The 12,891-nt window shown below is 37.2% G+C and overlaps 1 protein-coding gene across 1 annotated transcript; it reads left to right on the forward strand.

Moving 5' to 3' along the window:
- The first annotated feature begins 6,750 nt into the window (after window positions 1-6,750).
- LOC135201544 (actin, muscle-like) lies at window positions 6,751-11,286 on the forward strand. The gene is made up of 2 exons (XM_064230539.1): window positions 6,751-6,872; window positions 9,935-11,286. Exon 2 carries the CDS (start codon window positions 9,955-9,957, stop codon window positions 11,083-11,085), a length of 1,131 nt encoding a protein of 376 aa, XP_064086609.1. The 5' UTR covers window positions 6,751-6,872; window positions 9,935-9,954; the 3' UTR covers window positions 11,086-11,286.
- The last annotated feature ends 1,605 nt before the right edge of the window (window positions 11,287-12,891 follow it).

Below are 12,891 nucleotides of genomic sequence, written 5' to 3' on the forward strand. Positions count from 1 at the left end.
ATATCTTAATTGTGTATATATATTATATATATATATATATATATATATATTTTACTTACATACGTATTGGTATATATATACTTAATTGTATATATATATATATATATATATATATATATATATATATATATATAATGTGTGTGTATGAATGTATGTACGTGGGTGTCTGTGTAACAGCACAAACATACGAGGACATTCCTCCGTCATATGAAATCGATTATCTGTATCTTAAAAAAGTCGACACGCTGCACCCTTGTGAAATAAAGTACGGTATGTGGTCGTAAGATTAGTGTCATCCTTATGGTCACTATGTCACAACTTAGGAGCTTCTAGTTGGCTATAAACACCGGGATTGAATAACGAATCTCTCTCTCTCTCTCTCTCTCTCGTCTCTCTCTCTCTTCACTCTCTCTCTCTCTCTCTTTCACCCACGCACACACACATACGTACAGTATATCTAAATCCACAAAAAAGGAAATAAAACGTAAATAGGAATGTATTATAAAAGAGATGCAAATTAGTTTCCTAAATAATTGGAGAAATTGCTCCCATTTTTATTAATATTACCACAGAAGCTAAGAGAGAGAGACGGGGGCCAGGTTGGGGCGTTGGCAATTTGGACAACTTGAAGAAAAACACGCCAAAAGAACACGCCCACAGAACAATGATTCCCTGCTGTCACAGGCGACCAAACAATAAACATACAATTGGTCTGTTTTGACACTGCGGTCAAGTTCAAATGTCCTCGAGATCTTAAACCTAGCAACACACTGTCAAAGATCGCGAAACCCAGAGACTTTGAAGTAACTATTATTTCATTGAGAAGAAGGAACGTTGTGAAAGGAAACGAACGGACTGAATCGTGCAAACTCAAAGACGCCTGTTTTCAAAGAGGAACTAATTAGACATAAACATTTCAGTACTGAAAAGGAATTGGACGATAATAAAGATAAGTGAAAAATGCGCCGAAGTTTCTTCGGCGCAATCGAGTTTTCTGTACAGTGCATAATGCAGTATGAAACTTACAGCAACGGCCCATGAAACCTTCACTCACAGCTCAGTGGTGGCCTGTGTTGTTGGCATCTATAACTGTGCCAGACGCACAATCATGACTAACTTTAAACTTAAATAAAATAAAAACTACTTAATGATTGAAGGGTAGATGGTCAACATACCAATTTGCAGCCCTCTAGCCTCAGTAGTTTTTAAGATCTGAGGGCGGACGGACGCTCAAATAGCATCTCAATAGTTTTATTTTATAGAAAACTAAAACTGGTCTCTCTTTGAATTCTGATGAAAAAAGAAACAACCAATTGGAACCATTTATGTTAATGAACATTAATTTTCCCATTTATCTTTTTCTTCTAAAGACTTTTCTAACAAAAAAAAGGCCACATCTTCGAAAAGATATTTGCTAACACAGCGTGATCACAAACACAGTACAATACAATACAACTAATAACACGAGAGATCTGTTATGAAATGGCTAATTATGACCATATATTAAATAATGGTCATCAGTGCCAAAGAATGCCGTACTCAGATGTCAGCGTCCATTTTGGATATAAAATCTATGAGCTTAAAGCCAATGAGCGAAGGAAGGGAAGTTCGTATCTCACCGCGCTATAAAAGGAGAAATAAGTCTCGGTTTACTATTGAGTACGAAGACGCCTTACAAAACATACCATTGGTATAAATTGCATCATTTAAAAGACAAGAGTGGTTTCGAGTTATATAATAAAACCCATCGCATCTACAATGACGTTGGCTTTTAATAACATGTTTGTTTTGTTAAGCGAACGAACAAAACCGTCCATTACATTGACGATCAGATTTGCGAAGCATTTTGGCCATGAAATATGGACCAACTGCTTTCGATTTTTGTTGGAATGGGGTACGTATATGTAGCACGGGTCCAAAAATGGAATATCGTAAAATTTTGGGTTAAGTGGCTGCAGGCTAAGGGCCAGTCAATTAGGTTTTTGTACTCTGGAACACTCGTTCCCAAGGGAAGGGGCAAGGGGTGAGGGCGCTGCTCCAAATAGTTTGTATCAGAAAATTCAACGTTAAGGTCAGCAATAAGAGAGAAAAGATTATTCGAGAACTAAATTCATTTGTGACATACTGATCTAGGCAGTATCGGCGGGCAAATTATTCACATTTTTCTTTTTCACGATGATTTTCCATCTAACACTACGACTATACCATGAACATTGTCAATGTGCATGCTATATTATTTGTAAATAAACAAAACAAACATTTTTTTATTCATAAACAAAATTAGTATCTTACTAATGCTCTCAGGTAATGTCTTGAAAGTAAATTTGATTTCTCTGGAATGAATAATTTTCTGGTTCATAATATTACATGCTCTGAAAATATAATTATATTTATTCTCATTCATCCAAAAACTCAAACTTTTGCAATGAAAAACTCATTTTAAGTGTATTATTACAGAAGTACCCTGTAGCTATTCGATTAAGAGAGTAAGTATATTTCATACTGGTATTAGAATTACTTATTACTCTATAATGAAAGTTAAAGGTTGAATTATTTCTCAATAACAAAAACGCATTGTTAGCAAAAATAATGGTTTATTTTCTCGCAATATTTTGGCAGTTTTATCCTAGGATCAATTTTAATACTCAGAAACTTGCGATAAACCCTAGGTATCTGGTGGGAGTGAAAATGGGTAACAGCGATGCCTGAAACACCATATGTATAGATATATATGTATATATATCTATATATATATATATATATATATATATATAAGTATATTAATATATATAAACAAGGGAACACCTTAACTAGGGTATATTATCTTTGAAAAATATTAATGAACAGTCATAAAACCTGTTCGTATGAGAGAAGAATCCTACCCAATATTTTTGGAATGTTCACATCAGCAGTTTTCATTATGCTGCGTGACTGATCCTGTGACTTCAAGCAGTAATTGTTATCAGTGAAATATAAGTTCATGGATGTCTCCGGGCATAAAGCTGAATTCCATCCAACCCCTTTCTGGACAGCTGGTCTGTATAGTGACGTCAGACGGGCACACGCCGATTCTACAGCAGTTACTATGGATTTCACAGACAGTGCAAGCACGTTTTTTTTTTGGCAATAACTCTGTAACGAACACTCGTATCAGTACGAGATTTTGCTATAGTGTATTGCACCCAGTGCCGTAATTTATAATGAGTGACTGTACCATTAATTAGTCTACAGCTTAGGCAGAGTAGTTTCCTGCGCGCTAACGCCAAGTGCTGAAGTGCTTAACCAAGAAGGATAATTAAAACAAATTTCCTTTCATCCTGTATGGATTTGGATTCAGGCTACGTTCTTCTCTCATACGAACAGGTTTTATGACTGTTCATTAATATTTTTCAAAGATAATATTACCCGTAGTTAAGGTGTTCCCTTGTTTATGGATTCTGTAGCTATTTGGCTTAATTTTTTTCCAACAATTTTTATGCAAAAGTTGCCATTTAGTCACTAGAAAATGCCATAATTAATAATCTCCTTAACTTAAGTCCAAAGATTCCTTGTTACCTTGAACTCTTCTCGTACTTCTTTCATAATGAAGATCCTTCCATTTGGCAGTAAATATTACAATCTTCATCCCTCGTTTTGCTTTCTGCCATCAGGTTTTGCGACAGTCTTTTGTTTTAATCGTCCCTGTCTGGGTTTGTGTGTGTGTGTGTCTGTCTTTCATTTAAAGTTATTTTAAAGTTACTTTCCAGACATATTATTTAACAGTATTTCTAACTTTACCCTTCACATTTATATTTCAATGTACATTCCCGATTCTATATGTTTACATTTTTATTCGTTTTATCTTATTTATATTTTTGCACTTCTTTACAGATATCCTATGGTTCTGTCTATGAGCGAATACATTTTGCATCGGTCATTGTTTTCTGTTCAAACGTCATCTCTTCATTTAGTTTCCAAAGCCTGGGTAACCACTTTTCACAGTATGAAAAAAACTGTTCCGTCATTTATTGATTTGGAATAAACAAACTTCCAAACTTGATGTTACTAATATGGCATTCCTGCATAACGAATTCCGCAGAAAAAAAAAACTTGCAAATAAAACTGTAAGTGAATCAGAAGACCAGATTTGTAAAAGATTGCCATCATTAAATAAAACCTCATGTGTATATTAAAATTTGATCTGGGCTCATAATTTTACAATTACTAATTATATAATTAGCGAATACCAGATTTTATCAAAAATATCCTCACCGGTATGCAGTTGTTGAGTTGAGTTGAACATAAAATTTAGGCTAAAGGCCTAGCTACCATTGGGACCTATGAGGTCATTCAGCGCTGATATGGAAATTAACAGTAAAAGGTTTGTAAGATATAAAAGGAGGAAAACCTCAAAGCAGTTGCACTATGAATCAAGTGTCAGGAGAGGGTGGAAAGTAAGATGAACAAAGAGTATATGAAAGGATGTTCAGCAAAAGGAACGAAAGTGGTTGCAGCTAGGGGCCGAAGGCACGCTGCAAAGAACCATAAGTAATGCCTACAGTGCACCGCATGAGGTCCATTGACGAAACTAACCTCCTATGGGGTCATGCAGTTGTAGAATCTTACTCGTAGCATCAAAGGGCCTCAGCTAACCTAGATCATCATTCGTGATGGCGTTTTGAGTAGCTGCTCAGTTCCCATTCTAAGGAAAATGACAAATTCTGCCAAAAACCTCAGCTTTCCAAAAATTTTCCTTAGAATTTAGGACGATACCTACCATATATCGTTTTATTTATACAAGCAACCCTGCCATTCTTCAAGAACGAAGATTTATGACCGGGTCAGGGGGCCAAATAAAATAAATGTCATGTGCGATTAAGCCGCTGGTCCTTCAGTTGGCCCTCGTCGTCAGAATGCTAAATATACACCTCGTCAAGTCAGGCATAAATTATCTCGGCTGCCTGAAACTGCCCATCCAGAACAGGTCCAACAAAACAAACGTGGCGAATTTAGATTTAATGACAGATGACGCAGCGAGACGGATGAAGAGGAGGCATTGCCTCTCATAAATCAGCGTCCGAGAGAGACGCCGTCGCAGGCTAAAGGCTCCCTTAAAGGGTCCTGCTTTAGGGTCTAAAATGGTGTGTCGGACCCTTCGTCTCTTCGGTTACATCCGTGTGGTGATAGGCCGGTTACCGAACACCTTTCGGAGATGTAAGATTACATGTGAAATGGTAAATGGCGTTTTATTCTCTGAAGTATGTAAGACCAGTGCTTGCCTATGCAAAACGAATACGAACTTATTAGTAGTAGTAGTGAAGGAATTAGTGATTAAGAAGATATTTCATTTACTGATAATGTTTGCCAGTGGATTCTGTCGAAACTCAGATTAGATCAATCCTTCGACTAGAACAAAAGCAAGACTTAAAGTTTCTCCCATGGATTGCGGAAAATGCATGAGCTGAGTATCAATTCAAAGGGTTTCCAACCAATGGTCGACTAACCTTTCTTGCAAATTAAATAGAAAACACTTGATAGAGTTCTTAACTCCACCAACGCAAATAACAATTACAATAATATAATAAATAATAATAATAATAATAATAATAATAATGATAATAATAATAATAGAATGAGTCACTAAAATAGTTAATAAATCCACAGTGGTGTAAGTGTAAACATATGATAGAAATATGTGAACAAACAAGAGTTCTCGAGAACCTACTCGAAAGTTCTCGTTCGTTTGTGTATCGATTTCTGATCAACATTTACACTTAAACCGCTGCGGATTTCTTCCCCAATAATAATAATAATAAAATAATAATAATAATAATAATAATAATAATAATAATAATAATAATAATAATAATAATAATCCGGATCTATCTCAAATTCCAGTCAACGCTTGCTTGAGAGATTGTCCAATTAACGTTCCCTCAAGTTCGAACAAATTTCTTATCTAAGTTTCCGAAATATTTGCGACGCGTAGACAGATCAAAAGAGTCACAGGGTGAAAAACTTGACCTTTTCCAGCTTTGCCTGGAGAGGAGATATTTTAAACCATACTCTGATATAGATAGTTTAATTAAAAATTTGCTAATTTATTCTAGAAAATAATATTTCATTGCTATTGTTCTTCGTAAGTTCAAAAACGGTGTTTTTTTCTAACACTAAGGTATGTGTTCTCAAGAATAAAGTGCTCTTGTACAGGCTGTCATTTAAATAAATATTAGGTTTTAGTTTTTTCCTTTTTTTTAATAGGAACCCGGGATGATGTGGGGATAGCTTTCTGGCATCTTTTTCTTTTGTTCATATCAGAGAGAAATGAAAGTTTATTTAAGAGAAGAAACGATAATCATTCACTTTCAATTTTCAGTTTTTTTTTTTCACCTACTCGTCTGTTGCTATATTAAAACAGCCTCCTATTTTTACATCTGTCACGGCCCCTTATCAACCGACATTTTGGGACGCCGTGCCATCATCTCATTTTCCCCTTCGCCTCATCAACCCGTGTCACACTTCCTCATTATTCTTGCCCCCTTTACTTGTCTCCTTTCAATTCCACCATTAAATCCACCTCACTTCTACCTCTCCCTATTCCCTGACCTCCCTGCCTCTCCCCTGCATAGTCCCTACTTCCTCCCTGCCTCTCTCCCTAGCAAGGTGGTGTCTAGTCTCCCCTTAGGCGTCTTGTCCCCCCTAAGCAGGGGTGGGGTTTGGAGGTGGGGGTTTCGTGGGGACCTTCGTTTTACCTGGGGCCACTTGAAGCTTATATGGGCAAGTTTCCCAAGCCTCCTTATATATAATAAACGGCATGACAAGACAGACTGGCCATCAGTTCGACCTAGAGGGCCAAGCGGAGAGGGGAGCTTGAGACAACATAGCCTCTGGAGGTAAGACGGTGTCACTATCATCATCATCATTATCAGTAGTTTCATTATCATCGTCGCTTTCGTTTTCACTGTTTCTCGGTGTTTTATTTGCGGAATGCGATTTTAATGTCTGGTTGGGAAGAATTTGTTTAATGGGCAGTTTGATATCCTGTGGCAGATAGTTTTTTTTTACGGTATGCTGAACATTCAGGTCTTCTATGGCCCATTGAGAATTATGTTGACGATGAAGCCATATCTGATGAAGAAACTTTAAAATGGAGAACGGACAATTTTTTTTCTTATCATGGAGAAGATAGCTATCTATGCGGGGACTCTTTACGACTGCTTACGTATTTAACTCGGCGTTCTTCTTTTGTCTCGCATCATAGTAACGCTGATCTGAGAGGCCTCAGAGCATTGTTTATAGAGTTCATTGGGTTATAAACTTCATAGTTATATTGAGACACTGGTTTGCGGTTCATTTCCATCTTATTATCTTTACCTTAATCAAACTAAGCCACGAACAGATGATGATTGTCAATTCAGACAGGACTTCCTAGACGCATGAAGGAGAAACTGAATCCAGGTGTTTCTAGACTACGCGAATCCAGTGTTAAACACTCGTAACAAATTGTCGTTAGGGGAAATAAAAACTAACGAATGGATTTCATGGGTCTTTGTTGCAGAGGCTTCTCCACTTTCAGTTACCATATTGCAGAGAGAATATAAGAATTAGAGAAGGAAACTGTCGGCAATCCTTGCAAAAGTCCCTTCAAGAACGACATATCTTTATGGGAGAATTTGGCATTCATCTGCCTGTTTAAAGCATCACCTGACAATTTTAAATACCATGTGTATACTTAGCAAATGCTAGGTACAGAATTCAAGCCTTGCTACGATTCTGAACGCCTTTAGCCTCAAATCAGATGGACCCCAATTCCTTCAAAATTAATCCTGAGAATTAGACTAAAAATTAGGGGATTCCACAGTTTCTTATTCAGTTGAAATAAATTCCCATAATGAGTATTGATATGGGAGATTATTGTTAAAGATGTGAATCTGGACTTCTAAATGTTAATCACCTTCAAAATAAATAGATTCGTCATTAGATATAGTTTACAGTTAAGAACTGGTTAAACAAATATGATTCCCCCGAGTTTCTGATACTATGAGCAGGTTATTTCTGTAGATTAAGAGGGTCTTAGAAGGGAGTTATAAACACACACGCACACACACACATATTTATGTGTATGAATATCAATTGCCATCCTTGATGTCAATTATATCATAAGGGAAAACTGGTGTTTCTCTCAAGTTTCCTGTGAGTTGTTCTGTCATTTGTGGGATATATTTATATGAAAATATGCATGCATGTATGTATGCATATGAAACCACTCACTCTTTAGCGTTACTGTGATGTTACTTAGTCGACTTCCAAAGTTACTTTAAGGAACTTCCCCTCCCTCCCCATTTCACAAAGACAAAAATAAAATTGACAGGTGAGAGTGGATGGCGTATTTCATTCCGTCTTAAAAGACAACCCGTTCCATTCATAGCTTACAAAGTGTTAGGAAATCTTGTGTTAGTGTCCTTCGTGCTTTATGCTTACTTAGAATAGAATTCAGAATTTCCTTTTTTGTTAAAGATAAGTTTTCTAAAAATGCTCAGTCAGACACTTTGGTCTTTTCATTTGTATATTTTGCCGCGAAAATTAAAAACCTGCCAGGAACGTTTACTTTTTTTTAGTATGAATAATTCACATGCTTTGGGATTTTCTGTACCACTGAAAAAACAAATTCTTTTTACTCTGTTTTATTCTGCAGCTAAAAAGAGTTTGCTGCTATGAAAGAATGAAATATGAATTCGTTTACCTAATTTTCTTTGTTGATTCTTCTCTGCATCCTTTTTCGCAGTTGTAAGAATTTCTATCATCATCCGATCATGAAACTTATTCTCATATATCTTTATCATACATTTTGTTTTGACAAAAAGATTATTTCATTACTTCCTTGTTTTCTACCAAAAGTAAAATCTATTTGAATTCGAGTATAATTTTCTTGATTAGTGCAATATATTGCCTCACAGTTTTTCAAGACCTTTTCCTTTTCATTATCATTCCTTATTTACTGTCTCCCGTACCCTGAGACTAAACCCTCTACCTTACTGTTAATCCAGTTTGCATAAAAGTATTTTACAGTGATACCTGTCCTAAGAAAAACAATTTATTCACACATCAAGATCAAATTACATACAAAATCATGGAGAGCTTCCATGAATTGGGAATTTTATTCACAGTTATTCAGACTTATTCAACATTTGCAACAACATAGGAAATTAGATAAGCTGAGACTCAGAACAATATTTGTGACGATTTACAGTGAAAAAATTTTTCGATTAGAAAATCATGAAAAACTTTGGATAATTATTAATTTTATTCAAAATTAATAAAACTTATTCAACATTCACAACAATATAAGAAATTAGATAAGTAGATACGCAGAATAATATTTGTTATGATATACAATGGAAGTAACTTTTTTTATATAACTCCTTTAGCCTGAAGTCATAACATTAAAAAGTAAATAAGATAAGCTCACAGAAGAGACAATGTTTCCCATTCCACTCAACATTTAAGCTAAATGTTGTACCGGTACTGCCTAATTCTGCCCTGCATTACCTCATACGCATACTTACATACATATTTGTACTCGTGTATGCCTGTACATCACTGTATACCAATTTAAATTTTATTTATGAGTCACTATTTCTCCTTCAATTTTTAATATGCTTTGTGCTTTGTCATTGCCGGTGTATTTTGGAAAGATACATATAAATGCATATAGAATTAATTGAATGTAAGAATATAGGTATAGCATTGAAATTAAAGGATTTTTTTCACCTGTATAATAATAGGACCAACCATTATAACAGAAAATTTAAATTATAGTAACAATAATTATTGTCATTACCAGGAGGCAAGACTCGGAGGTGAATGTAAGAGGTATTTACCTTTACTTGTGGCCGCTTTCATTCATACATCTACTATGCTGATATGATGATATTCAATGATTTCTTATTTCCAGCTCTGGTCCCATAATCCACCATGTGTGACGACGACGCAACTGCACTCGTGTGCGACAATGGATCTGGTCTCTGCAAGGCTGGATTCGCAGGCGACGACGCCCCTCGCGCGGTATTCCCGTCCATTGTGGGTCGCCCTCGTCACCAGGGTGTGATGGTCGGTATGGGTCAGAAGGACGCCTACGTCGGCGATGAGGCCCAGAGCAAGAGAGGTATCTTAACCCTCAAGTACCCCATCGAGCACGGCATCATCACCAACTGGGACGACATGGAGAAGGTCTGGCACCACACTTTTTACAACGAACTGAGAATCGCACCGGAAGAGTCTCCCGTCCTGCTGACGGAGGCTCCTCTCAACCCGAAGGCCAACCGCGAGAAGATGACCCAGATCATGTTCGAGACCTTCAGCGTCCCCGCCATGTACGTCGCCATCCAGGCCGTGCTGTCTCTCTACGCCTCTGGTCGTACCACCGGTATCGTGTTGGATTCTGGAGACGGCGTCTCTCACACTGTCCCCATCTACGAAGGGTATGCCTTGCCCCACGCTATTATGCGTCTTGACCTGGCCGGTCGTGACCTTAGCGACTACCTCATGAAGATCATGACAGAGAGGGGCTACTCCTTCACCACGACAGCTGAGCGAGAGATCGTCAGAGACATCAAGGAAAAACTCTGCTACGTCGCCTTGGACTTCGAGAATGAAATGGCACAGGCAGCTGCCACGACCTCCCTGGAAAAGAGTTATGAACTCCCAGATGGTCAGGTGATCACGATTGGCAATGAACGCTTCAGGTGCCCAGAGGCGTTATTCCAGCCTTCCTTCCTGGGCATGGAATCCTCTGGCATCCACGAGACAGTCTATCAGTCCATCATGAAATGCGATGTCGATATCAGGAAGGACCTGTATGCCAACACCGTCCTCTCTGGTGGTACCACCATGTACCCTGGTATTGCTGACAGGATGCAGAAGGAAATCACCGGTCTGGCTCCTTCCACCATCAAGATCAAGATCATCGCTCCCCCTGAGAGGAAGTACTCCGTCTGGATCGGTGGCTCCATCTTAGCCTCTCTGTCCACCTTCCAGGCGATGTGGATCACCAAAGATGAATACGACGAATCAGGACCCGGCATCGTCCACAGGAAATGCTTCTAAATGATGATGGTGTTTTCCTAAAAGCAGAGATTTCCTTCCGTGCTTTTCCTAGTTCCAAATGTCATTCATTCAGATAATTTCATCTAACGTCTTTGAATATGAAGCTTTTTCTAAGTTGGTGCTCTGTCTTCTTCTGTCACCATATCATCCAACCATCCAATGTTGTTCAGATCATAAATAGAGTATTTTTTATAGTTTAAACTATTTATTTCAATCCTTTCCCCCAACAACCTGATCTAAATTCCCAAGCTCCAAACAATCCGGTAAAATGATCTACCTTTAGCATGAAGGAAGTTTATGTAACTCAGGTATTACTCCAATAAAATCTGATGTTCCTCGATATATCTTCAGTGATTCTAGGGTGGACCTTTGCTGAATAATACCTATGCTTTTCTAAGAGTGGATTTTCCAAAATATACTCATGGCAGAGAGAGAGAGAGAGAGAGAGAGAGAGAGAGAGAGAGAGAGAGAGAGAGAGAGAGAGATTCTGGGTTGGCTAGGTAGTTTTAGTCCAGCTCCTGCCAAATTATTTCAGTTCATATATAGTAGATAAATAAAAAGTAGGCAAGTTTAGGTTATGCCAGCAACAATACTTCATACTATTTACACATACGATAATATAATTACTAAAAATGCCGGATGCACCAAACAAATGTTAAACAAAAAGAATATAATTTGATTTACAGATTTAAAACAAAAGCTGGTATGAAATTCAGGATCGTCATTTTTAACTTATCTAAGTGAAAGTGAATGGTCACAGAATTTAGCTTTATGTGGTTCTGATCTCAACGATTTTTCAGTTAATTCAGTAAATTTCGAACGTAGTATATGGAATAGTTTTAGGATGAATATAAATATGTCTTTGCTGTACTGGTGTGTTTCGATAAATACTTTTTTCAAATAAGAGACAAAACATCGTGAACCTCATCGTTAGCACACTTATATTTTATAAATGATTTGTATATGAACAAATAAGTCTGAAATATGTGAATTACAAGATAAATATTCAGGATATGAACAATTTTAATTGAAGTGACACGAGTAATGACGAATGGGACAAAAATTAATGTCATTTAGCTTATAGAAGTCTCGACCTCTGAAAAGTTCTGCATTAATAGAACTTTTCGAATCCTTTGTTGAGGCAATGACGATTGGAGTAAAATCAATGTTATCAAGGCAACAGCTTGTAAAGGACAACAGTCGTTCATTTTGTACGATTTTAAGTATAGACTGTTCTGTGAGATTATCGTCACAATAAGGCTTCAAGCATAAGGCAAGTGGGCAGTTTACTCGTGTCTTCTAAGGGGTCTTGCACCTCTGCCTCAGAGCTTCTAATTGGAATGAATGTATCATGAAATTTAGGTTACAAAGCCAAGTGTTAGAGTAGAACAAAAACCATGCAAGTATAACGAAGGGTCATTCCTGCTTGGGGATTCTGTGCCTGCAAGACCATTTTAGGCGGATGTAGGATTAGTTTGAAGGTCCGTCACTTCGTCATATAGAGTTTGCTTTATTCTTGAAGGGATGAATTGCCTCATACTTCCAAACAACCCGTTGCGCGTAGAGTTTTCGTACATGTTTGAACAAATAAGGATCAGGACGATATTACACCAGTTAAGGATCATATAATACTAAAGAACACACTACTGGTCAAGATTCATAAAGTGTGTACATTTGTAGCTGCAGAAATCAAATTCCAATGGTACTAACATAACAACCTAATCCAGAATCAAAGTTGTTATTCTATTCAAGTAATCATGACACAAATAGAGTCATAGAAGAAGGCAAATCACTCGTGCACTTACA

This window comes from Macrobrachium nipponense, chromosome 28 (assembly GCF_015104395.2).
Source record: "Macrobrachium nipponense isolate FS-2020 chromosome 28, ASM1510439v2, whole genome shotgun sequence".
NCBI lineage: Eukaryota > Metazoa > Arthropoda > Malacostraca > Decapoda > Palaemonidae > Macrobrachium > Macrobrachium nipponense.